The sequence below is a fragment of the Meles meles genome, chromosome 8, assembly GCF_922984935.1.
Source record: "Meles meles chromosome 8, mMelMel3.1 paternal haplotype, whole genome shotgun sequence".
Lineage (NCBI taxonomy): Eukaryota > Metazoa > Chordata > Mammalia > Carnivora > Mustelidae > Meles > Meles meles.
The window spans coordinates 52,830,720-52,855,777 of NC_060073.1; the positions used below are offsets into that span (position 1 = coordinate 52,830,720).

Consider the following 25,058-nt stretch of genomic DNA (forward strand, 5'->3'; position numbering starts at 1 on the left):
GTACAGACTAGCCTCAGTTTACCCTTCTGTGGGCCAATCCCAGGATCCTCCTGCCTTCTAGGAGGGTAGAGTCTTACCAAGAAACGGCACATAGAAAGGGAGGGCCAAACAGGGAAGGAAGCCATGGGTTGGGTTAGTTCAGGCACTGGGCTGTGAGGCCCTGATGAGGGAGATGGATGTGGGATTCTGGTTCTGCCAAAAGGAAAGGCCAGACTTACTGAGCACTGTGGTCTGTTTCCCATTTCAAATCTTGGCATCCTGGAGGTAGTCCCTGTGATCCAGGCCTGTAGGCCTCTCTGCTGTCTCGGCCTCCAGCTCAGGCCTTCAGTAGCTTCCCCCAGATCAGGACTGGTTGGAGAGGGGTTTGTATAGCAGTTAGCACCTGTGGTTTGAGCTCAGAGGGACCCTGGGCCTAGGGGGCCCAGAAGAGGTAGGATTCATCCCTTGTGAGAAGAGCTGGGAGGGGGGCCCAGGAAACATTGGCTGTGGGGCAGTGGCTCAGCAAGTGTGCACTCTTGCTGTTACTTTTCCAGATGAAAATAGTGAGAGCGAGAGCGACTCTGACGACAGGTTCAAAGGTGAGGCGTGGCTCCCCAAGAGCACGGGACCCCTTCCCAGCCCTGGCTGTAGAGTCACACACCCCCCACACCCCCAGCCCATCCACCCACCCACCCCCTGCACATATAGTTCCCACGTCCCCAGTTGGCCTGCTTTGGAGAGGCCACAGGCAGGCAGGATAGCAGCTGACAGAGCAAAGAGCTGCAGGGAAGTCCCCTCCTACTGTGTGCAAGGCAGCCCTGTGATGGTTAAACTCAGACAGCCCCCTTCACCTGGACTTCCCCAAGGTATTCCTTGAGAATTCTGTGAGAATTGGGTGCTCGATTTGCCTGGTAAATGCTGCGAATCTGGAGGGTCAGAGGTGGGTTTAGAAGATTACAAGTACCTCTTCTGGCTTTAAGAATTGTGCCTCTCTAAAAAAAAAAAAAAAAAAAGAATTGTGCCTGTCTGAGGAAACTGGTCCTCTAGAGGCCTTGGGACCACTAACTCCCCATATCCACAGAGAGGACTGACACCTCCCTGAAAAGGTTCTGGGAACTTCCCATTCCAGCAGCCTTGGATGAATCTCTATTTTTTCTCTCCTGGGAAACCTGTCTAGACTTTCCTGGAGGGTTAAAGTCTATGGGAGCTAGTTCCCTTCCTCCATCCTCCACTGGTTCTCCCAGGGGTAGGGACAGGGACAAAATCCAAGTCCAAAGACTCTGAGAGGGGCCCAGGAACGAAGGTTCCTATCTTCTCCTATTGGTACGAGGCAGGGGTAGGTGGGTGCCTGGGTTTTGCCTGGCTTAGGCAGTCCTCTCAGCCCCAGACCAGCCTCCAGAAGGCCCAGAAGGCCCAGCCCAGCAGCTTCCCGTGGCAGGGCAGGGCTTCCGCACAGGCATAGACGCTTTGCTCCTGCCACTTCAGCCCCAGACCCAACTGCGAGAGGTGGTCAGACCAGGCTTCTGCACTTACAGGTGATCCACAGAGGCAAAGCCTGAGACTGGGGTTGGAAGGGGGGGGGGCTAATGTGGGGTCTGTGAGGGTCCAGTCTGCCTGTCCCCTGACATACAACCTGCCCCCAGCCCACACGCAGCGCCTGGTCCACATCCAGTCAATGCTGAAACGTGCACCCAGCTATCGGACTCTGGAGCTGGAACTGCTTGAGTGGCAGGAGCGGGAGCTTTTCGAGTACTTTGTGGTGGTGTCCCTCAAGAAGAAGCCATCTCGAAACACCTACCTCCCCGAAGTCTCCTACCAGTTTCCCAAGGTGAGGCCATCTCTCCCCCATCCCGCTCCTCCTCTAGCACCTTCTGTCTGCCTGGGCCATCTCTACGGCAAGAGAGATCCTGCCATCGCCACTTACCTCGCAGTGACAGCCCTGAGCCTGGTGCCTGCCAGCTAGCTGGGAAGAGAGGGGTTCCGAGCCGTGGGTTTGGGCCAGTACTTGTTCAGAGGGTGAGGGCACAGAGAACACTCCTAGTATGCTTAGAATAAAACCCAAATTGCTTATAAGAATGGCAAGGGGCCCGCGGAAGGGCCTCTAGGTACTTCTACTTTATTTCTCTTTTTTTAGCTACTTTATTGAGACTTAATTCACATACTATATAATTCAGCTATTTAAAGTACACAATTCAGGACCCCTGGGTGGCTCAATCGGTTAAGTGGCTGCCTTCAGCTCAGGTCATGATCCCAGGGTCCTGGGATCAAGTCCTGCATCGGGCTCCCTGCTCGGTAGGGAGTCTGCTTCTCCTTCTGCCAACTCGTGCTCTTTCTTTGTCTCTCTCTGACAAATAAAATAAAAATTAAAAAAAAAGTAAAGTATACAATTTAGTGACTTTTAGTATATTCAGAGTTGTAAAATAAATATTAGAACTTTTTTTTTAAAGATTTTTTTTAGAGAGAGAGCGTGCAAGCAAGTAGGGGGAGGAGCAGATTGGAAGGTAGAGAGAGAGAATCTGAAGCACACTCCATGCCCAGCATGGAGCCTGGCACGGGGCTTAATCTCACAACCACGAGATCATGACCTCAGCCAAAACCAAGAGTCGGATGCTTACCTGACTGAGCAACTGAAGTGCCCCTGGAACATATTTTTATCACCCCAAACGGAAACTCTGTACCCTGTTAGCTGTCACTCCCCATTCCCCCCACCTGCATTCCCTCTTACCACACCTTCCCTGCCCATCACCAGCCAGCCAGCCAGTCTGGCCTCCTTGCTCTTTGCCTCGGCCCAGAATGTTCTTTCTTTAGCTCAGCACTTTGCTGCCGGCTCTTTTTCATTCCTTATTCTCTGCCCAGATAGTACCTCTTCCAGGAGATCTTTCCAGATACCTAAAGTATCCCTCCTCCTGCCCAGTTCCCTCTGTCACAGCGCCCTATTTATTTCTTTTGTGGCAAGATCTCCTTTGGAGATTTTGTTGTCGATTGCTCACTCTCCTGAACAGAATGTGTAGGGACGGGGACCTTGTCCACTTTGTTTTCCATCAGTAGCCCTAGCATGTGACACAGGGCCAGGGGCTACATAGAAAAGCTCATTTGGCACATACTGAATGAATAGATGATGACTCAGCTCTCCCCAGACCTCTCTGTAGGAATCGGGAATGGGGACAGGATTGCTGAGGAGCATGCCAGTTGGTAGGATGCCATCTAGAGCTCTTAGGACAGGAGATGCTTCTCAGCTCCCCTCCCCTACCAACCAAGGATCCATGCCTTCTCTTGTCTATCTCTCCCCATATTCCTCTCCCTGCAGCTGGACCGACCCACCAAGCAGATGCGGGAGGCAGAGGAGAGGCTCAAGGCCATTCCCCAGTTTTGCTTCCCTGATGCCAAGGACTGGCTTCCTGTGTCCGAGTACAGTAGGTGAGGCGTGGCCTGGTCTGGCTGAGGTGAGGCAGGAAGGGGACACAGCATCCTTGCCTCCCACAGCAGGGGCAACTGCATGGGACACACCCGAGTCCCAGCCTCCACTTTTACAGCAACCTAGCCCTTCTCCTCCTCCCTGGGAGGGCATTCCCTCTTCTGGGGTGCTCTTTCCTGGGTCCTCTGATCCTTCCCTGATGCTAGACCCCTCCCCATTCCAGTGAGACTTTCTCTTTCATGCTGACTGGGGAAGATGGCAGCAGACGCTTTGGCTACTGCAGGCGCTTACTGGTGAGTAGGGCCATGTGGTCCTTGGGGGACTGGGCCACAGTGTGTATGTATGTGTGCGCACATGTGTGTGTACACACGCACACGAAACTTTTTCAACTCTAGTTTGTGTGAGATTCTGCATTCTGCTTCCTTGCATGCTCCTTGAGGCCACCCCCAACACAGACAACACGTGCATGTAGGCACACTGATGAGGCACTCCTAGGATGGCAGGACTCGGAGTGACCCTTCCAATCTAAGATAAACTGCACTATGAGGAGAGAGTGGACCACCTTCTACTGAGATGTCCTGTGTTTTCAACTTCCCTACACTTTTTCTTCTCATTCATTTCCCTCGGGCTCCTGGGCCCTGGCTACTGATGCCAGATTGCGGGATCATATCAACCCAGCAGCATACCTGGCCCATACCTGGCCAGCTGAGTGAGGAGGCATCCTGTCCATGGTCTGCTAGTGCTGGAGGCTGAGGAGGAACAGAGCAGTACCTTCTGTGGGATTCTGGGAGAGGTGCCTTGAACAGAGGAAAGGGAGGGTTTTGAAAGTATAAGCCATGTTATATAGAGAGAAGCCCATCTGCATCTCCCTCCTCATTAGTCCTGGGAAGTAGGGGTCACCAGGCCCCCAGGTCCCCAGTCCTGGGAAGTAGTAGTACCTTGAGGTAAGGTAAAGAGAGACTCCTGTTGCACTCTCCCCTAGAATTCACCAGGGATGTTGTTGGTTTGGGGTGTCAACAGTGTTTCAGGGCTCCTATGCCTTAGTAGGACAAGGACTCACTAGATATCTAGCCAGTCTAGGGGTAGATGAGAAGGATCCTAGGCAAGGGTCATGTATAGCAGGGACCCCAGACAAAGGATTCTGGGCCATTCATTAACTCATTTATTCATTCATTCTGAAACACATCCCATACTCTCACTGAAGGTCAGGCAACATGTTAAGGGCACCTAAAGAGGAGTTAGACTTGAATTCAATCCAATCCTCAAGAAAATTTAGATAGTCTAATAGAGGAGGTCAGCCTTTGAATATAGAAGGGAAGACAAAGGGAATAGGCTGTTATTTAGGACCTATTATGTTCCAGGCTAGACGCTTTAAGTATGTCATCTTTTTTAATCCTTATAGTAGTTTATGAAGTAGTACTATATCAGTTTCTGTAGATTAAGAAATTAAGACTTGAGGGGAATAACTGCCCAGGATCACACAGCCAGTGAAACACAAGCCGGGGTTGACTCGAAGTTCTTTAACACCAAGTCTGATACTCTTGGATCGCCCCAGAGGGTAGTCTGGGAGAAGGGGTATTTGGATACTGACTGCCCGGTGAGCAGGGCTAAGGGGATGTGGAGCAGTGCGGATGCCAAGTGGGGAGCCAGGCAGAGGCCAGCATGCCCCAGGTTCACCTGCGCCCAGAGAGGAGCATTCCAAGGACTGTCTTTGCAGGAATAGTGATGGAGCAGAGCTGCTCCTTTGCAGCGGGCCTGCCGCCCCCAGGGAAGAGCATGTTTGTCCTGGCGTGCTCATGCTCGGAGAGGGCCTGGGCTGGGTCCCTGCCAAGGGGGCTGGCACTAGCTCGGCATTCCTGCAGATTGGACACAATGATTCTAACCCAAATCCCACATACTTGATTTAATCACTTGGGGCTTTAGGGGAGGCGGGGGAGAAGGAAAGAGAGAGGAGTGAGTTTCAGGCCTAATATGGACAAAAACAGATTCTGCCTTCTCTTTAGATCTGTGACGTGTGGCCAGCAGGTTTGGAAACTGAAATAGACCCATCTGCATTTGCTTAGCGGCCAGCACCTGCTGCTCTGCTCCCTCCCTACTTGGCCTTGCCGGTCACTCAGGCCTCAGAGCCAGAGGCAGCCACACAGCCCTGCCAGCCCCTGGCTGGAGAAGTAGACTCCTGTGGCCTCACCCCATCTCACATTTGGGGGCTCCAGGCCTGGGGAGCTCTTAGTGCACATCTCCTCCAGCCATTCACTTTGCCAATCCCCTTTTTTCTTTGTTCTCCTCTCCTAGCATACCTCTATTCTGTGTCTTTGTGTCCCTTTCCGTTCTGTCCGGTCAGAAGGCAGCATGCTTTAGAGGTAAGACAGTAAATCTGAGGCCAAAGCAGACTCCTGGATCTATGACTTTTAGATGCGTGCCTTTGGCAATGGCTCACTCTCTTTGTGACTCAGTTTACTCATCTACAAAATGCAGGTGGTAGTGCCTGTGCACTACCTCTCACAGGCAGTTTTAGAGTACTAAGCCCGGGCCTCAGATATGGTAAGCTTTCAACAGTAGTTTGTGGCCCTTATCCATGTTCAATCTGTCTTACTATAATAGGGTGGATCAAGGAAGGGAGGCAAGGAGAAACTAGAATGGGGCTGTTTTACAGAATGTCCCCTGTGAGGGATGAGGGTCTCTGTGGCTTGCTCTGAGGAATGTACACAGGTTCCTCTCATGACCACTGCATCCTCTGGATTCCCAGCCTTCACTTTGTAAATCCACAAATCACCCTATAGCTTCTGCCGGGCTGCTTCCTCCTTCACCAGCCTCTGTCAGCATTCTCCTGGGAGGAGCTCAGCAGGAGTCTGGCACCTTGGGTTGGAAGACCCAGTGGAGGCTAGAGCCTGCCCCTGGAGGGTGTCAGCCTTTCCTCTTGGGGCTTGGTTGAGTAGTGGTTAGAAGAGGCTTGCCATCATCCACTAGAAGATCAGTCCTTAGTCCTCAGTTCCCCAGGAAAAGAAGCCAGATGTAGTAATTGTGGCTTCTCTGTGTCTGTCTGTCTCTCCTCCGCCTCATCCCGACCCAGCCGAGTGGGAAAGGGCCTCGGTTGCCAGAGGTATACTGTGTCATCAGCCGCCTTGGCTGCTTCGGCTTGTTTTCCAAGGTAAGAGAGCTGTGGCTTACTTCCCTCCCTTTTCCCCAGCTGACAGCTCCCACAGGAATATCTGTGGCCAGCTCAGATGAGAAAACCACCTGTGTGTGCAAGCAGGCGGGCGGGCGGGTGTGAGCAAGAGAATGCAAGAGCAAGCACAGGGAGCTCGTGGACTCCTTCCTCTTCCCAAGCCTGGCTCCCCGTCTGGCCAGCTGGCATCTCCCCAGCTCCTGCGCCAGCGTGGTCTGTCAGTGTCACAGTGGGTAGAGCCAGAGTCCTTTGGGAGAGAGACTCCCCTTGGGGAAACCAGGTGCCCAGGGACCCGACTCGTGAGTGGTGTTTCATTTACCCACCTCCTGGGTGTGGGGCAAGGACGAGTTAGTAAGCAGAGCAGTCATCGAGTGCCAAGGGAAGCAGGAAGGCTAGAGTGTAAAGCTCCTGGCAAGATAGCCCTCCTGTCCCCTAGCTTTTGGCCCCAGCTGGTCAGATGCCAGGCTGCCCTCTTCTCTGCTCAGGAGGTAGGGAAGGGCAGCGCCTGACACCCTTCCTCTTCCGGCTGCTGGTGGTGGGCACAGGTCCTAGATGAGGTGGAGCGCCGGCGTGGGATCTCTGCTGCCTTGGTCTATCCCTTCATGAGAAGTCTCATGGAGTCGCCCTTCCCCGCCCCGGGGAAGACCATCAAAGTGAAGACGTTTCTTCCAGGTGCTGGCAACGAGGTAGGGATTTCTGTTGCCTCTTCTCTCAGACTGTGGATGGGGGCTAGAGAAAGGCCTGTCTGGCCAAGGCTGCAGTCCCTGGGAGGGGCGGAGCACGGCCCCTTCCTCGGTTACCATGTGTGTATAGCTAATCAGTCAGGACTGGAAAAGTGAAGGACAGAACTGTCAATGGGGCCCAACTCCCCACAGCTCCTAGGGAGCCTTCCCTGACCTGCTTGGACTTGACTGCATTCCACCTGCCCACCTTTTATTCATTCATCAACTATTTACCGACAGTGTTCTCTCACAGTCAGGGATGGCGCCAGACCTTGGAGCGGCCATGAGGTTGAAGTGGGCCACAGCGCTGTCCCTGTGGAGTTCATCATCTAGTGAGAGAGACCAATATTAAATACATGTGTCTGCTTTTCAGTAGATAATTCCTGAACTTTTTAAGTGCCAAGTGTGAGCATGGGAGTGAGAGTGTGTGACAGGTAACCTAAAATCTGCTTTAGGTTAGGGGGCCCAGGAAGGCCCCCTCTGAGGAAGTGACTAAGGTTGGTAGAGTCAGCTAAATGAAGTGGGGGAGGGAGACTGAGAGGGAAGGGTGTGGATGGGAGAAGGTTATTCCAGGCGGAAAGGGAACAGCACCTGCAAAGGCACTAGTCTGAAGAGTGACAAGGAACTGATAAAAGGCCAAGATGGTCAAAAGGGTGTGAGCAGGGCAGGATGGGCAGTGAGGGCCACATCACAGTGTGCCTGCTAGGCCGAGTTAAGGATTTTGGAGTTTTTCTAAAGCAGGGTTATAAGATCTGAGATATATTTTTATTTATTTTTACTTTTTAGATTTTTCTTTTTTTAATTTGTCAGAGAGAGCACAGGCAGAGTGGCAGGCAGAGGCAGAGGCAGAAGCAGGCTCCCCACCAAGCAAGGAGCCTGATGTGGGACTCGATCTTAGGACGCTGGAATCATGACCTGAGCCAAAGGCAGCTGCTTAACCAACTGAGCCACCCACCCCTTGAGATATATTTTTTAAAAGCTCACTGTGGCTGCTCTGGAGATCATGGATTGGAGTGAAGGCCGGAGACCGGCTAGGCTCCTACAGAAGTGCAGACAGGAAATGATAGTAGCTTGGATAAGGTGTAGTAGAAAAGGTGAGAAGTAGGTGGATTAGAGACACATTTTAGAATGAGGATCAGAGCACTTGTGTTGAGTGGAAATATGGAGTAAATATTAGGGAGATTTTAAGGCTAATCCCAGCCTTTTGGCTCGAGTGACAGGGTAGCTGCCGGCCTGCTGCCTATGGAGGGAGCAGGCTCTGAGGAGGAAGTGGGGAGGTGGATTTTGTACGTGTTACATTTAAGATACCTGTGTGGCACCCAAGATAAGATGTTTCATAGCAGAAAGTATAGATAAGGAAGAGAAGAGAGCCTGGACTCGGTCCTCCTCGGACTTGGGGATCCTGCAGAAGGGGAGGAGCAACCCCCAGGAGGGAGAAGACAGGAGGCTGAGGTCAGGATGGGGAATGGCCAGCTGCCTTGACAAGACTAGATCTTGGGAGAGCAGGGACGGAGGGGCCCAGATACCTGAGTGGAGTGAGCTGAGAAGTGAAGAGGGGTGAGAAAGTGGAAATAACTTGTACAGATTTCTCTTCAAGAGGCTCGGTTGTGAAGAGGACTAGGGAAGGGGACAGTGATTGAAAGGGGGAGTTTGCTGGAGATGGTCATCTGGAGGCTGGTGGGAATGGCCCCAGTGGAGGCAGAGGTGAAAGTGGATAGTCAGGAGAGGGAGGGAACAGTCAGACTGTGGCCCAGGCGGTGGCGGGGCTGTGGGATCCAGGGAGGCACTGGCTTCAGTTGGGAGAGACGGGCACTTTCTTGTGTGATGGCAGGGAAGGGCCATGGCTGGTAGATTCTGGCTTCTACCTGATGGCTTCGGAAGAGAAGGTCATCCTCTGAGTGAGAGGTGGGTGCTGGGTTTCAGGAGAGGGAAGAAGAAATGACTGTTGTTGCAGAGAGCTGGAGAGGGTCTGGCTAAAGAAACACGGGGTGTGCTGGGAGTGGCGCGAAGGCCATTTCAGGGCTTTCCTTCAGCCTCTTTTCTCCCACCCTCCTCTAGAGGGACTTTAGGCTTCTTGAGAGGACTGGCGCAGGCTGATGGCTGGCCCTGCCCCGAGAGCCCAGCAGCTTGCCTGGGAGACCTTGGGATGGCCTCGCCCTCACCAGCGTCACTTCTCATCACTCTAACTTGAATTGCTTACTATCGCTGAACCTTGCTTCCTTTTGCCTTGAACACTCTTCCCGTCTCTCCTTGGACAGCCCAAATGAAGTATCTTGTGCTCTGAGCCACCCCACCACCACCCCCCTCCCCCGCCATGAAGACATGAATCGTGGCTTCCTCCGTCTTGGCACCGGTGTCACAGCTGTGGTTGTTTAGACTCAGTCAGCCCCACTGGACTGTGATCCTTGAAGGCAGGGATGCATGAGAAGAGGCCCGGGTTCTATAGGATGCTTCTGGGAATTCTCACACCCTGGAGGGAGCCAGGACCCCAGGGGTAGTAGGAGCACAGCGCTGTGCTACAGAGCCAGGCCTGTTGGACTGTGTGTAGGCCCTTGGGGGTGGAGGGGTGTGGAGGAGCCTCACTGTATTTCTTGGGGCTAGGACAAGGGCTCATACAGAGGCCTCTGGTGTCCCCATGGTGTGGGTTTCCCTCAGGCCACATTCCCTGAGCATTTTGGGTGAGTGCGGCATTGTGCTCATCAGGGGCCTTCTAGGAGTTCACCGGTGGTGGGAAAGGTAGTATCCGCTGATTGCGGGGGCACCTTGTGCCCATTTTGCTGCTTCTCTGGGAGCCAGAGAATGAATATTGAGCTAGGAGTTTGAACTTCCCTTGCTTAGGCCCTGAGGAAGAAATGAGATGATGGGGCGAAAGCCCCTGGAAAAGAGCTCTGACGCCCTGGGCTCCATGAGGGAACCCATTTCTCAGAGGCCTAGACACCCTTGCTGCCCACAGGCACTGAGAGACCAAGGAGAAGACGAAGCAGGCCCCTGTGGCAGCTGCTTTGGCCTGGCCTGAGCTCCAGCAGTTCCTCCTGCTCTCACTGCTAGGGTCAGTTGCTACCCTTCACGCTCAGGACCACCCCTAGGGAAGTGACTTTTTGTGCCATAGCATCGACCTTGGGAGTGGCCTTGCATCCCCTGGAGGGTGGATGGCTAGGTCTGGCCCTGATAAAGTCTTGCTTCCTGGCACGGTGGTGGAGTAGCCAGCCCTTTCCTTGTGTTTTCTTTGTCCCTGGCACAGAGATTAGATGGCTCATGGAGATAGAGGCCAGAAGGGTAGCAAAAACGGGACCTCTGGAAGGAAACCCTAGCACAAGAGGGAGAGGACATGGTGACAAGGACACTAGCATTGCCTTCTGAGAGATGGCAGTCAAGGGATACAGAGATGCTGCTCTTCCTATGGCTGGGGGAGCAGCAATTGGTTGTGGAATCTGGTCAGCATGGGCACCAAGACCTCTGCTAGCAGGGGATGGACCTGGGCACAGGGAGTACCCCACAGATAGAGCTGTGTGGTTTCCTCATTCTCCTTATCTACAAGAGCAGCCGCCTCTCCTTTTCCTGTGAGCCTGATGGATGGCTCATCAACTGCTTCCCCCGGGAGCCTCCTCCACGTTCCAGTTATCCCTCTTGCTACAGGCTAGATGTCTGAGTACTGTGGGAACAGAGCTGTGGTCTGAGAGGAGATGGAGCCTGGGTCTTACTGCACAGTGGGGTAGATTAGAAACCTGGAAAAGAAGAGAGAGAAACCCACTGTCCTTCACTTTGTGTAGGACCTGGGAGGGACACCCACCTCGCCTGCCTTAACCCACTTTCCCCCTCGCTGTCCTGCAGGTGTTAGAGCTACGGCGGCCCATGGATTCCCGGCTGGAGCACGTGGACTTCGAGTGCCTCTTCACCTGCCTCAGCGTGCGCCAGCTCATCCGAATCTTCGCCTCGCTGCTGCTGGAGCGCCGAGTCATTTTTGTGGCAGATAAGCTCAGGTAAGGCCCAGCAGGGCAAGGTGAAGAAGGGGAGGGCACGTCCACTGATTGACTGACGTGTACTTATGAGCCCTACTATGTGCCAGCCGCTGGGGTATTGGTGTAGCAGGATGGAGAACCCAAGGGAGGACTTAGCCTGAGGGAAGAGGTGGGGACATTTGTTCTTTGGCCCAGCCAAGAGGGTGCAGATGCAAACACATGGATATGGAGAGAGGTGGAGTAAGGCGATTTCTAGCTGATGGTAGGACTTCCTGTGGAGGAGGAGGCGGAGCCGTCTCTGTGGGATGTGGAGTTGGAGGAGAGTGATGAGCTCTTAGGCAGAGCTACCTGAGGAAGGGGCAGGAGCACTGACTAGGGTTCGGAGGAGCACTGAGCCCCCCAGCGAGGAGCCGGTTAGGGCATCACCTAGAGAAGGCACCTGGGGATTTGTGGAGAAGGTCAAGGGGAGGCATTGAGGGTGCCGGGGAGGAAAGTGGTTGCAAGAAGGTTGGCCAGTCAGACTAGGAGAGGGAAAAGATGTCCAGGGACAGGAGGTGTCCATGAGGCAGGGGAGCTTGCTTAGGAGGAATAGGAAAAGAACTGGGTGGATCCTGGGTCTTGGTCTGATATGTTGGCATTTATGATTTTAGAGGCAGAGGAGTTTCAGATGCCAAGATCTGGCTGTGGCTACGGGAGGGGTGGTAGAAGGGACACAGAACATGAGGCGTTATGAAAAGAGTTGAGCTCTTCTAGGCAGTCAAGATCCATAAGAGAGTGTCTCAGTCTCCTCAGGCTGCTATAACAAAATACAGACCGGGTGGCTTGTAAACAACAGAAGTGTATTTCTCACAGCTCCAAAGCCTGGACATCCAAGCTCAGGGTGCCAGTGTGGATACATTCTGGTAAAGGCCTGCTTCCTGGCTCGTAGCCAGAGCCTTCTCATTGTGGTGGAAGGAGCAAGGGAGCTCTGTTGGTCTGTTTTATAAGCACATGAATCCCATTCATGAGGGCCCCACCATTATGACCTAAGCACCTCCCAAAGGTCCCTGACCTCATATTTGGGGTTTAAGATTTCAACATAGGAATTTTGGAGGGCACAAATACTTAAACCACAGCATAGAGTATATGTGGGGAGTGGACAGGCAAGTGGAGGATGAGATCTTGGCAACACGTTGTGTATTTTTTTTTTTTTTGGTCAAAGAATCTATCACAGGAAGAAGAGGTTTCTTGAGAATGGTGGAATTAATTCAGTCATTTGGACATTTATTAACCTCCCTGCTCTATGCCATACCATATGCCAGGTGCTTATAGGAGGGGCAGAAAAGAAAAATCCTCTTTCAGGTTGGTCATCAGTAGGGCCAGGCTCCCTAGGGTCTTCCTTTCTGTCTGTGTGAGGGGCTACTGAGGGGAGTAGGAGAAAGGGACCCCAGAATGCCCTCTCGGGGCACTGGGGCAGGATGCCAGGCCCACCCTTGGTCCAAGAGAAGGAAAAGGAGGAAATGCCAGGGCTGCTGACTTTTCCAGAGAAGGCCTGCTTTAGAAATGAAAACGGTCCCTCGCTTCCCACCCCAGCCTCAGTGTTTCACAGTTGTGTGTCTTGTGGTCCATCAAGAAGGGGCTCAGCCTGGCAGCTGGAAAAAGCTAGGGACAGCAGCCCCATGGAGCCTCTGTCTGCTGCCTCCCTGCCACCCGTGTTCATTGTTCCTCATCAAGGGAGGCTGGCCAGACCGTGGTGTCCCTACCAAAGCCTGGACCCGAGGTTCCATTCCTTCACTCAGGGCTTCCTCTTTGCCACCCCCACCCATAGCCCAGCTCCACTAGGGCCCTGAATGCAGCTATTGTTTCCCTTGGCTGATCCTGCCTCTGAGCACATTCCTGCACCATTCTGGAAGGAAAATACCCCAGGGCTCTGTTCTTTGCCGGGCTCAGCATTCAAGTTCTGCCACTCTTGGTCTAAGAAAAGATACCCACCCTCCTCAGGGTCTGCCTGTGATTAGAGAGGGGCAGGGTAGTCCAGTGATGGCACCAGGCCTTGACTGGGTCAGGGCTCAGTGAGTCCAGCCATCTCATGTCCTGTTGCTCACATTTTAGGTTGTCCACAAATCCTTTGTGACTCCAGGTCTCGTTTTGATGTCTGAGTATATGGAGGTGTGCACCATGTAAGTGTACAGGTTCTGCATTGATCAGGGGCTGTACAAAACCTTCTGTCTCCAAAGAGCCAGGCCCATTGGAGGGGAAGGTAGAGATCAATGTGTCCCTCGACCCTGAGACAGCCCTCTCCTAGATCTTTTCCAGATGGCTCTCCTTGAGGTGTGGGGAACTGCTGTCCCCAGGGGAAGGGCTGTCAGAGCCAGGACACCTGTGTCTCTGCCTCAAGGCCCAGCACTATTTTAGGCATCTCTAGGGTGACAGGACAGCCAAGCAAGGCACTGGCTGATGAAACACTTGTGAACATCCAGAGGTCCTTCAAGAAAAGGGGTGTGTTTCTGTCTTGGTTCGAACCATGTTCTCTAACTGAGGGGGCATTATTCAGGAAAAGGGGAGAATTCCTGCTGGAGGTGATCGTGTAGAGTCTATTGTGGCTAATAGGTGGGACCAATAGAGGCAGAGGGTCAGAGTGGGAAAGTCAAGCTTAAAGCTGAACTTGACCGTGGGCCTTTGCCTCCCCATCTACAATATGGTCCCTAGGGGATGGCCTTTGATTCTCTTCCCTGCAGATGGGTTGTTCAGGCCAGGTGTGTCTCCTGTGTCTACTAGTGCCCCACACCAGCCCTCAACACACATGGGGCATGTACACTCACTTCTGTTCCCACTGGCTAACACTCTGGAGGTCTTCCCCCACTCTTGCATTGGTCCTTCTGCTAAGATAGCTGGTCCTGGAGTGCTGCTGGGTCTAGACGCCTGGAGCCCCCTCTAGGCAGAGAGAGGAATGACCCCACTGAGACTGTAGACTATTTTTTGGAGCCTGGGAGGAAGGATGGGTGGGGGCGCCTTTTCCCAGCTTGGTAGGAGTGGTGCTGGGCTCCTCACCTCAGTCAGTGGTCCTTAGTCAGACCACTTTTTGCGATTACAGAGAGGAAGGGTTGGATAGACGGCAGAGTAGTCAAGTGACACGGGACTGGGAGACAGGACAGTTGGTTATGAAATTGACTCTTCGTATCTGTGGGCCCAGCTATAAAAGCTAGAACAGGTACGACTACTTCTGACAGCCTTCCAGCTCTTGCACACTACGAATATGTGATCAACTCTTGCTCCCCTTACCTTCATGTTCCCTGGCTTGAGCTTTTACTTCCCCACCAAGTTAGGCCTGTCTGTGCATTAGGGCGGCCATTGGGGGTATGTGTGTGAGTCGTTTGTGAGTTTAAGCTTTACTGTGTATCTTCATGGCTGTTCCTAGGTCAAGTCCCAAAGAAGGTTGGTGGTACCAGTGTCCTTGAGGCCCTGAGCAGTGGGAATGTGGGGGCTTCCCCAGTCTGCAGGGTCAGATCCTGACCTGAACTCCATTAGCACTTCTGTTGCACTGGGAAGCTTAACCTATAAAAGGATGTTCTAACTCCCATTCCCCAAAGGTGCTGGGCCTGGGCTCAGGTGCTTGTCTCTGTCTGTCTACCAGTACACTCTCCAGCTGCTCCCATGCCGTGGTGGCCTTGCTCTACCCCTTCTCCTGGCAGCACACCTTCATTCCTGTCCTTCCGGCCTCCATGATTGACATCGTCTGCTGTCCCACACCCTTCCTGGTTGGCCTGCTCTCCAGCTCCCTCCCCAAACTGAAGGAGCTGCCCGTGGAGGAGGTGGGCCATTGTCTTGGGGACCAGCTGGGTGAGGGATGGAGGAATGAAGGGACCAAAGGAACAGAATCTCCCAGGAGGGAGGGAGGGGTGGAGGGGGAAAGGAAGGGACCAAGACCACTGGAGTCTTCTCACTTGTGGCCTCTGGGCCTCTCTGCCCACCTCCTGTCCCTTCCTGGAGTTATTCCTGTTGTCTGACTCTGAGGGCATCTCAGGGGCTCATTCCCTGCATCACTGCCACTGATGACTCTTTCTTTTAGGCACTGATGGTGAATCTGGGATCCGACCGATTCATCCGACAGGTAAGAAAGAGCAGGACCCCACAGAATATGGTCTGCCCTGGGGTAGGTAGGTGCCTGTTTGCTGCAGGCCCCAGGGCACCCGACACTGTTACACACATTGCTCAACCCTCACAGCCTATTTGCTGAGCTCTCTGAGCTCCATATTCACAGACTAGACAAGGATGGGGAGAAACTGATTGGGGAAGTGTTGACCCCAGCAGGATCTGCCTTTCTGGTTGGGATCATCCAGTGTGATGGGAGTGTGGGAATGTGGAGAGCAAGGCCTGGAAGTCTGAACACTTGAGGTCTAGTTCTGCCACCTTGGAGCCCCACAATCTCAGGCAGGCCTCCGAACTTCTCCGAGCCAGAGTTCTCATCTCTAAAGCAGGCATGGTGACACCATCTGCCTTGAAATGTTGCTGGGGGGTGATACATGATGCACTGAATGCTATGGAATTTCAAGGTTTACAATCATCGTTGTAACTTTAGAAAGCCTTTGTTAGTCATGGAAATTCTTCTGGCTTTCCACTAAGGAGCACAGCCCACTGGTGTGCCCTCCGGGAAGGTAGAGTGTGTTACACACCACTGACAGTTGCTACTCCTGGGTACAAGGCATCAAGGTACAGACATAGAACAAGAATGCAGAGATAGGAACGACAGCCTAACCTCATACCTGAGCCACAGGCTGGGCCACAATTTCCCTGCACTGAGCCAGCTCTGCTTCCTACCATGGAGCTGGAGAAAGAGGAGCTGGGGAGGCTTCCTCAGGGTGCTGGGCAAAGAACCCTGAGCTCCTGGGCAGTGAATGCCATGGCCTCCACCACTTTTTATCTGTGTGACCTTGGACGAGTTTCCTAACCTCTCTCTCTGCACAGCTTCTCATTATAAAATGAGGTTGATAATAGTATTAGGATTTGGGGGAAGAATGAATAATATTAAATATTTAAGCTCTTCAGCCAGGGCCTGGCATATAGTAAATGCTCAGTGTCTATGATTATGATGACTGTGTGTTTTCCTTCCCCTGTAGATGGATGATGAAGACACGCTGTTACCGAGGAAGTTACAGGCAGCTCTGGAGCAGGCTCTAGAGAGGAAGAATGAACTGATCTCGCAGGACTCTGACAGCGACTCCGATGATGGTGAGTGAGGCTTGCCCTAGGGCAGAATCAGCTTTGGCCCCAGGACTTCCTCTGCTCTGGATCCGGGCCTCATGGCACCAGGACCCTGTTTCTACACACCAGACCCTTCTAGTTGATGGAGCTTCAGGTACAGGACCTTGGTCTCAGGCTAGCCTGGCATTCTCCAGCCCCACTACCAGTGGGCTCAGGGAGTAATGGGCCTGCAGGGAGAGAAGATTGTGGTGTTTTGTCAGGGGGAGTTGAGAAACATAACATTGGGGGCACTTCTGGGGTGGCCCAGGCTAGAAAGCTACCCTCTTCCCTCTAATTCTTCTCTACTTCAGAAGGTTTGAGAAGGAAAACCCAAAGACATATGGCGATGCCTAGACTCTTCTTGCTGATAGGAAACTAGTTATTCCTCCCTCAGGGGCCTTGCTTGAGCCCCTGCAGGAGATGGAGGGAACTTCCTCTTTTTGTGAAGCCCAGGAAAACCACCAAGGGTAAGGAGTATGGGGAAAGTGATCCTCTGGTCTCTGATTTCCACTCAATTTGCACAGTGAATATTTGCCAACTTGCATGTGCAGAGCACAGTTTCTGACCTTCTAGCTCAGGGGCTAGTTACAAGCCCAGGAGCATAAGAGATAAAGTTTCAAAAACCACCAAGTGATTCTGGCTAGAAATTCTCTTGGAGAGAGGGAGACAATACCAGGTAGAGATTGGGGTTGGAGGTTGGACATGACCGGTTCTTGGCCTGAACCTCGAAGATTTGTCTTTTCTCTTCCAGAATGTAATACCCTCAATGGGCTCGTGTCGGAGGTGTTTATCCGGTTCTTTGTGGAGACTGTTGGGCACTACTCCCTCTTCCTGACTCAGAGCGAGAAGGGAGAGAGAGCATTTCAGCGAGAGGCCTTCCGCAAGTCTGTGGCCTCCAAGAGCATCCGTCGTTTTCTTGAGGTTTTTATGGAGTCTCAGATGTTTGCTGGCTTCATCCAAGACAGGGAGCTAAGAAAGTGTCGGGCAAAGGGTAAGGCCAGAAGAGCTTGGGGTTGGGGGCTATGGGCCCTCTTGTGTAAGTTGTCTGGTACTAGCAGGCCTGAATAACTGGGCACCATGACAGAAGCTCTTAACTGTCGGCTAGGGCCAGGCCTCCTACCATCCCTTTCTTCTGCTAGAAACTGCCAACAGAGCTTTCTTCTCCTCCTGTTGCAGTAAATGCCTTCACGAGACTGTGCACAGGCTGGAGCCATGTGGCTGGTAGCGTCTCCCTCCACCCAAGAGCAGCGTGCCATTGGTTGCCCATCTCCTCCCCAGATGCCCTTCTCATTCAGAGAAAAAGGCCAGACTGAGCAATTTAGGGGGTTCTAAGAACCAGATGTTGGAGAAGCCACTGAAGAAAATTGAGCTAGCTCTCTGAGGTTGGTGGCAGCCTCCATTCAGAATAGGTCACCTTGTCTCTAATATCAGCTCAGCTCACTCTAGGATGGTTTTTGTTGTTGTTGTTGTTGTTTTAATCTCATCAAGATCTTTTTTTCTAACCTCAGGGTTGTTAGTTACATCTTCTGTTCACTAATACCGTCCATTTAGTCTAACAAACCTTTTGGAACAACATGGTAGAGTGAGCTAAGAGGACCTAGAGAAGGCACCAGCTCTGAAACAAGGAGCGGCATCTTTGCCTTACAGAGTGTAGCTCGGGCACATGCGCCGGGAAGCAAGGTGCTGAGGGCCTCTTGCTTCAGCAGTGAGCACAGTGAGATGTTATTAACTACAGTTCTGATGATGAGACAGTCTGAATTCTAGTAAGATGCTCCCATAAATTGTAATTGGAGATCCTTGGTTTCTGTGTGCCCATGGTCCCCTCCAGTAGGCCTCCCTTCCCTTCCTGCAATGGTGGTTCTATTCCCTGTTCCTCCTCTTCCCCAGGCCTCTTTGAGCAGCGAGTGGAGCAGTATTTAGAGGAACTCCCAGACACTGAGCAGAGTGGGATGAACAAGTTTCTCCGAGGTTTGGGTAAGTAGCATGGTCACTGATGAGATAGATGTTCAACAAGAAGCTGGTGCTAGGGGATCTGTACCCAAACTACTCTAAACCAGTGCTAGAGGGTATTTATATTGGAGCCATAGACAGAACAGTGAGAGATCCCCTGGTGAAGAGGTTCTCAGCCCAGTCCTCCAAGAGCATTAAGCACAGGTTTTTTTGTTTTTGTTTTTTTTTAAGATTTTAAAATCTTAAAAAAATCTCTTTGACAGAGAGAGAGATCACAAGTAGGCAGAGAGGCAGGCAGAGAGAGAGGGGGAAGCAGGCTCCCCGCGGAGCAGAGAGCCCGATGCGGGGCTCGATCCCAGGACCCTAAGAACATGACCTGAGCTGAAGGCAGAGGCTTAACCCACTGAGCCACCCAGGCACCCCCATTAAGCACATTAAATTGCAGAACCAGGAGAAACCAGAGAGCCTTACATAAATCGGGTCTTTTCCTGCATGTTCCTTCCTGAGTGTTTATGAGGATGCTGGGGGCACTAAGCTTTTCTCTAGGCCTAAAGGGGTCTACAAAATTCTCAGTGCCAGAGTGCCCTTCCCTGAAAACCTCCACTGTCTTCATAGCATGTCTCAGTTTAAAGGGAAATTGGGGCCAAAGAAGTTAAATAGCTTGCAAACAGCCACAGAGTGATTGATACCAGTGCCCTAATTAGAGCTCTAGCATATTTTCACTGCCCTGGATCAGATCCGTCTCAGCTAAAATCCAGTCTTTCTAACCAGATCTCCCACTGAGAGGGTTAAAGCTATTACAAGAGTTGATACTGAAACCTTCTCACTCTTGCCCTCTCTGACCCACAGGCAACAAAATGAAGTTCCTCCACAAGAAGAATTAAGCCCCTTTCCCAGCAACGGAGTCCAGTGCCTTGCCAAGCCTGGAGCCTGGGGAGGGGGCCAGCTTGGAACCTTCTGGGCTGCTGTAGCTACTCTGCCCCCACAGACCCCACCCTCCAAGCCAGCCCACCTCTGCCTTCACAATATCCCAGGATACTGTTTGTAAATAATCTGCTGTAAGCTTTCTTATCTCTTTTTGTAACAAGCAAAGAGAATCTGGTAAATATTTGTATATTCCCAAGGGGCTGGGTGCTGGCGACTGGCCAATTATGTGCAGCTGACTGTCTCAGCCGAACCACTGATCTTCCCCTGGAGGCTCCAGGCCTGCCTGCCTGAGGCCCCTGCTGCCAGTCTTGGGCCCTGGAGAGCAGATGCTGTCTTGTTATGTACAGAAGGACTTTTTTTTTTTTTAATCTTAGAGTTTCTATTTTTTTCCTAGTAGTCCCCCTCCCCTAACCCTCCGTTTTTGAAAGGCAAAGCCCAATCAATCCCCATTTGCAGCGTGGTACCAGGCTCTCGGGCCTGGCCTTCTCTTGTTCCTTCCACTTTGTGATGGTCAGTGAGTCACGCGAAGCCCACTCCCCACCCCCGGCTGTTCCAGTGCTCTCCAGGCCCAGCTCCCAGTCTGTGGTGGCCACGATGCGGTACAGGGCATCCCTCCTTCCCACCATCTACGGGTGTTCTCAATAAACAGTGTACAGTTGTTTGGGCCCAGAGCCCTACGTGTTCCTTGGCTTCACTTTCTATAGTTCTCTCTCCTGGGGGATGGGCTCAGGCCAGTCAGGTGGCCTATCTCAGATAGGCCTCAGATGATGAAATACCATCATGCAGGGAATTGAGTACTTCCTTAAGAGTTTAGCTTCAGTGTGAGTCACTTACCTCCCCTGAAATCAAGTTCTCTGGCTTGAACTGTTATGACTGGTCTAGAAGATACCTTGTTATTGTTCTTGTTCAGCTTGCCACTTCGATAACCAACTATTCAGACTCTCTGTGTAAGTGTTCCCAGTGATGGAAAGAATGTTCAGTGCTTTCAGCTCCACTGTTAGGTGAATCTTAACATTTTGCTCTTTAGGATGAAGGCTTTAAGATATCACTGGGTATCCTGACATTGATGGTCAAAGCTCAGCAAAAGCCAACCTAGGCTTGCTCACAGCTCTGGCCCATTGCCTATAGCTCTTCTGTCATTCTGTTCCTAGTTTTCTGCTGTTGGCCTCTGCAATATTCCATGGAAAAGCAAGAAGAGCAGGGCAGGAAATATGGGTGGCTTAGGCTTTTCACCCACCCAAGGCCTTCACAGAGCAAAGACTGAAAATTTCCAAGACGAGAGATGAGGCAGTAAGCTGGAACTCTCTTAACTGGAATTCAGTTTGGCACTGGCAGGATTTGAACCAAGAAGTAGACCTTCCTGTCCTTCCACCCTGTCCTACTTAAATAGGAGACAGTCCTATCCTGGACTCCCTTCCCTCCTTCTTCCCATTTCCATTGAGGCCCCCACAGGTCCCAACCTGTCTGGGGTTTGGGGTTGCTATCTGCCTCCTAAAATAGAGGGTTTGTTTTCTGGGAAGACAAAGTCGTCTTCTCCTCTGAAAAAGCCTCTTACATAGTTGGCTTTGGCATCTTCCAGGAATAGGGAGACAGGGATTCAGGCCTCCTGAGTCTGAGTTCTTAAGCTAAAGTAAAAAAGACAGTACTTATCAACAGAAAGTCCAGAGTCCGGTATAGTTACGTCCAGGACTCATTACTGCTAACCCAGCCTGGGCTTCATGGTGGTCACCGAAGTAGATTCCTTAACAGTAAAATAGTAATAATACAGTTTCCAAAAGCTGTTTCTTTCTCCTTTCATTCTCCCACTCCCCTCTTTTTTAATGTGATTCCAAAGAATCCTGACAGATATGTGATCACATCACAAGAGATATAGGTGTAAATTCCTTTTTTAAAATAAAATTTGAAACTTTTATGTATCTTTAAAATCTCAAGATACCTAAGATTAACCCTAAGGATTTCTTCCTCCTGTAAGGACCACAGCTTCATCCTAATTCAGAAAATCAGTACAGGCCCATAATGGCTCTGGTTGGGCTACAAGGGTCCACACAGGGAGTACTATGGGCTAGGCACGGAAGACTTTGGGGGAATATAGAGGAGGGTATGATGTCCAGGAGGCCTAGTATGGGGCTGACAAAAAGTGGTCAGGACTTTTTTCCAAGTTGTTTTACATGATTTTTTGACCCCTAAACAGGTGGTTCTTAACCCTATCGGATCCAACACTCTCCTTTTCTATAGCATATACTCTAATCCCCCCTTTACTATCCTGAAATGAAATTGGTATATAAGGAACCTACCTAAACACACTTTAATTTTCATATAAATAGGGAGAAATAAAAGGAAAAATTTTGTTGTAACATGTATTTAAATATGGAAATGCTTGGGTATAGCTGTACTAGAAGATATAATGAGGTTGGATGTTTACACCTGTATATAGAATCACTGAATTTAGCAGCTACACAAGCACAGATAAAAGTGTGTTGTATCAGCAACAGATTCTACTGAGTAAGCGCTACCACTGGTAAGAGAGTTGGACAACTTTTTTTTAGAGGGTATGGAGAGGCAGAGGGAGAGGGAGAGAAAATCTTAAACAGGCTCCACACCCAGCATGGAGCCCAGCACAGGCTCAGTCTCAAGACCCTGAGATCATGACCTGAGTTAAAATCAAGAGTCAGATGCATAACCGACTGAGCCACTTAGGCACCCCAGAGAATTGAACAGCTTTTGGCAATGTTGTGAGCAAAACACAGTATGAGCTTTCCCTTAACTTAAACAGCATTTGGAATCCTGGAAAACTGAGAAGTATATATACCCTGGGGGGAGGGTATTATGTGTAAAATGGAGGTAGATCTAAACTAGATTTTTGTTGTTTAGAATCAACCCATACATTGCAGGATGTCTAGCAACCTGGACCCTCCATGATTGTGACAAAAAAACCCTGCCCCATTCATTTCCAAACGGTCTCCCCAGAGGATGGTTTTTGCCACCATTGAGAATAAGTGTCTTTAAACAATCTTTCTGACCACCACCCAGGGCACTTACTCAGGGACAACACGCTTTTCCTCTACCAGAAAGAAGCCCCAATGCCTACAGAGTGTCAGCCCTCCTCTATTCTGGAGTCAAGAAAGGCCCTGGGTTTTCTCCTTAATCACTTTGGTAACTTTTAGAGCAGGGCAGGCTGCCCAATACATCTTCCTAAATGCCTTTTTTTTTTTTTTCTTTTTTAAACTAAATACGCATGCTCTGGTAAACTGTAGTGTCAAAATGAGGAATCTGGGTTCCCTAAAGGCAATATTTTGAAGGAGTACCTTTGGAAAGCCATATTATTCCAACTCCAGCTCATATTGGAATTAGGGCTCCCCCCAAAGCATTCTAATTATAATCGCAGCTCAGTTCAAATTTTTGCTAAAAATAATATCCTTCATTTTACATGGAGACTTGTAACTTGTACCCAAATGACTTATTTATAAAGATACAGAAGCAGTATTAAAAAAAAAAGTGGAAATAAAACAAAAAATGGGCCATAAAACAGAGCCAGAATTGAACTTACATTCTTAATAAAGGTGATACACGAAATTAGTTTCTAGAACCAAAGTGGTAGTATGCCTTCCTAAACATCTTATTTGCCTATGGAGGTGGGGGTGAGTATCACTTAAAAAGGTCATGAAAACTTAAAAAAAAAAACAAAAAAAAAAAACCATGAAAACTCTAGACCAAGAAAATACATTTCGGTACTGTCAAGTTTCTGGTAACTTGGAAATTATTTTCTGTCCATTTATATTGCTTTGTTATATTAAATATGCATTTGGTTAAGCAAGAAACTCAAACTATCAAAACATACATCTCCCCCACCTCCCACAGCTCATTAAGAAATGTCTTCTCTGTTTTATGTTCTCCCATTTCCATCTCCATGTACGTACAAGCAGGTGTCCGAGGTACCATGAACGTCGTAACTGGCGCTCATCTTTTTGACAACCAATTAACAAGCTAATTCTGAGAAGTTTGGAAATTCCAGTGTTTGGCATGTGTATAAAAACCATGTTTCCGTAAGCGCCGCAAGGTTGGCCCGGCCCCTCCTTCTGAAGGGGCCCACGCCCACCGAGAGCCGCCGAGTTAAACCCCCCGCCATGCCTGGGAAAGTCTCTCGGCGGCGCGAGGAGCCGGGCTCCGCCCCTTCCGGAAGTGGCTGCGCCCACGGAAGGAACCGGTGCCGAGCGTGCTTCCGGTCGTGGAGGGGTGAGGTTAAAGTGACCCCGGAACCAGAACCTTACACCCTCAGGAAGTGGTTCTCCGGGGCTGAGGCGAGTAGAGTTGCGTGTGTGATGGCGTGGCAGTAAGGCAGTGTAAACCGCAAGGGCAGTTGCGGGAGCCACAGACTCTGTGGCTCTGGCCGCTGCCGTCTTCGTTGTCGTCCGCCTTCCGCCGATGGTGCGCCCTTAGGCACACCAGGGGTTTTCAGTCCGGGCTGGACTGCGTGTGGCCTAGCCATCAAGTAAGAATACGCGTATTTGAATCGAAACCTTCAATTCGATTTAGCGGATTTTGATAATGGGGTCGAGTCCGATATCGACAACTTACCTTTTTACAGCTTCAGCTCCGAGGTTTGCATGAAAATGTATCTAAAGCACATGTACATTAGGCCAGAAATCCTATCCTTAGCAATCCAGTCTACAGAAAATAAGCAGGTTAGCCTGATGGGCTAGGTGACTTTATTTTACCAGTTTGAAGAGGAAGGTAAACAAATGGTTGAAGACCACGGACTTGGCATCTAACAAAGCTCTGGTCTTCGTTTATGGGAAGACTTCCATTAACCCTGTGCCCCTATCAGCCACTAAAAAGACCAGTGGCAGTGTGGGCCTCTGTGCCTGCAGCAGACTAATCAGCTTGGCAGCTTCATTTGTTTCCTCAGCGTGGACTGTACCTCAGCAGTGGCCCCTTTGATGCAAATATAAAGTCAAACTGTAAGGTTTGTGCTTGTTCCCATCAGTCAAGCCAAGTGGTCCCTATAGGTCTGTGCCTTTCATTTGTAACATGAAAGTACGGTTTTGTCTCCTGGTTTCTTAGGCAATATTAACACCTGAATCAAAGTATCTGCCAGCTATTTGTTGTAGGTACCTGAGTGAGCAAGCGGAGAGTCCGCTTCAGCTGTCTTTCCCAGGCCAGGTTGGATGGCATGGTATCTGGACTATCTTCTATTTAAAATGGATGAGAGACTTTCACATTCAGCATGGCCATTTACACCTCCATACATGACCAGAATGAGTATTATCCCACTTAGCCCCATCCTGTTTATGGATATCACTATCAGTGCTAATGAATTTCTGGGTAAGAAACTGGCTTCTAGGGGTCTTGTTTTCACGTATGGGCTAAATCCCACCTGTCCAGACCTAACCCAAATCATCCACGTGCAAAGTCCTATCCATTTAATTTTCTGAATCCTACTCCTGCCGCTTTCTCATCCCCATTTTCTTTGTCCCACCTCCCACTGCAGCCCAGTTCCTAACTACATTCTCACTTATTTTGCTTAAGTTTCCCAAATTGGTTAGCATGTTTGCTCTTCCCTCTGCTTGAATCATTTTGCCTTGACTTATCAGACCATGGGAATTAATTTGTCTGCTCCCATAATTGTTCAAAGTCGAAAAGGTTTAATTAAGTACTTCCATTTTAATCCACACAATCCTCAATCTTTAAAGATGCCACACACAGCTGTTAAGATTTGGGTC

General features: G+C 50.7%; 1 protein-coding gene across 10 annotated transcripts in view; it reads left to right on the forward strand.

Moving 5' to 3' along the window:
• DENND2B (DENN domain containing 2B) overlaps positions 1-20,030 on the forward strand; it is a 149,881-nt gene extending 129,851 nt beyond the window's left edge. For 8 of the 10 annotated variants that reach the window (XM_046015545.1, XM_046015546.1, XM_046015549.1 and 5 more), the window contains 13 exons: positions 534-578; positions 1,623-1,807; positions 3,287-3,396; positions 3,618-3,687; positions 6,465-6,542; positions 7,106-7,246; positions 11,114-11,262; positions 14,855-15,032; positions 15,290-15,331; positions 16,338-16,449; positions 17,213-17,452; positions 18,349-18,435; positions 19,261-20,030. In XM_046015545.1, the coding sequence (XP_045871501.1) occupies positions 534-578; positions 1,623-1,807; positions 3,287-3,396; positions 3,618-3,687; positions 6,465-6,542; positions 7,106-7,246; positions 11,114-11,262; positions 14,855-15,032; positions 15,290-15,331; positions 16,338-16,449; positions 17,213-17,452; positions 18,349-18,435; positions 19,261-19,295 (1,472 nt within the window). In that variant the 3' untranslated portion in view covers positions 19,296-20,030. The remainder of the gene's footprint in view (positions 1-533; positions 579-1,622; positions 1,808-3,286; positions 3,397-3,617; positions 3,688-6,464; positions 6,543-7,105; positions 7,247-11,113; positions 11,263-14,854; positions 15,033-15,289; positions 15,332-16,337; positions 16,450-17,212; positions 17,453-18,348; positions 18,436-19,260) is intronic. The other 2 variants (XM_046015553.1, XM_046015552.1) reach the window with 2 other exon arrangements.
• The last annotated feature ends 5,028 nt before the right edge of the window (positions 20,031-25,058 follow it).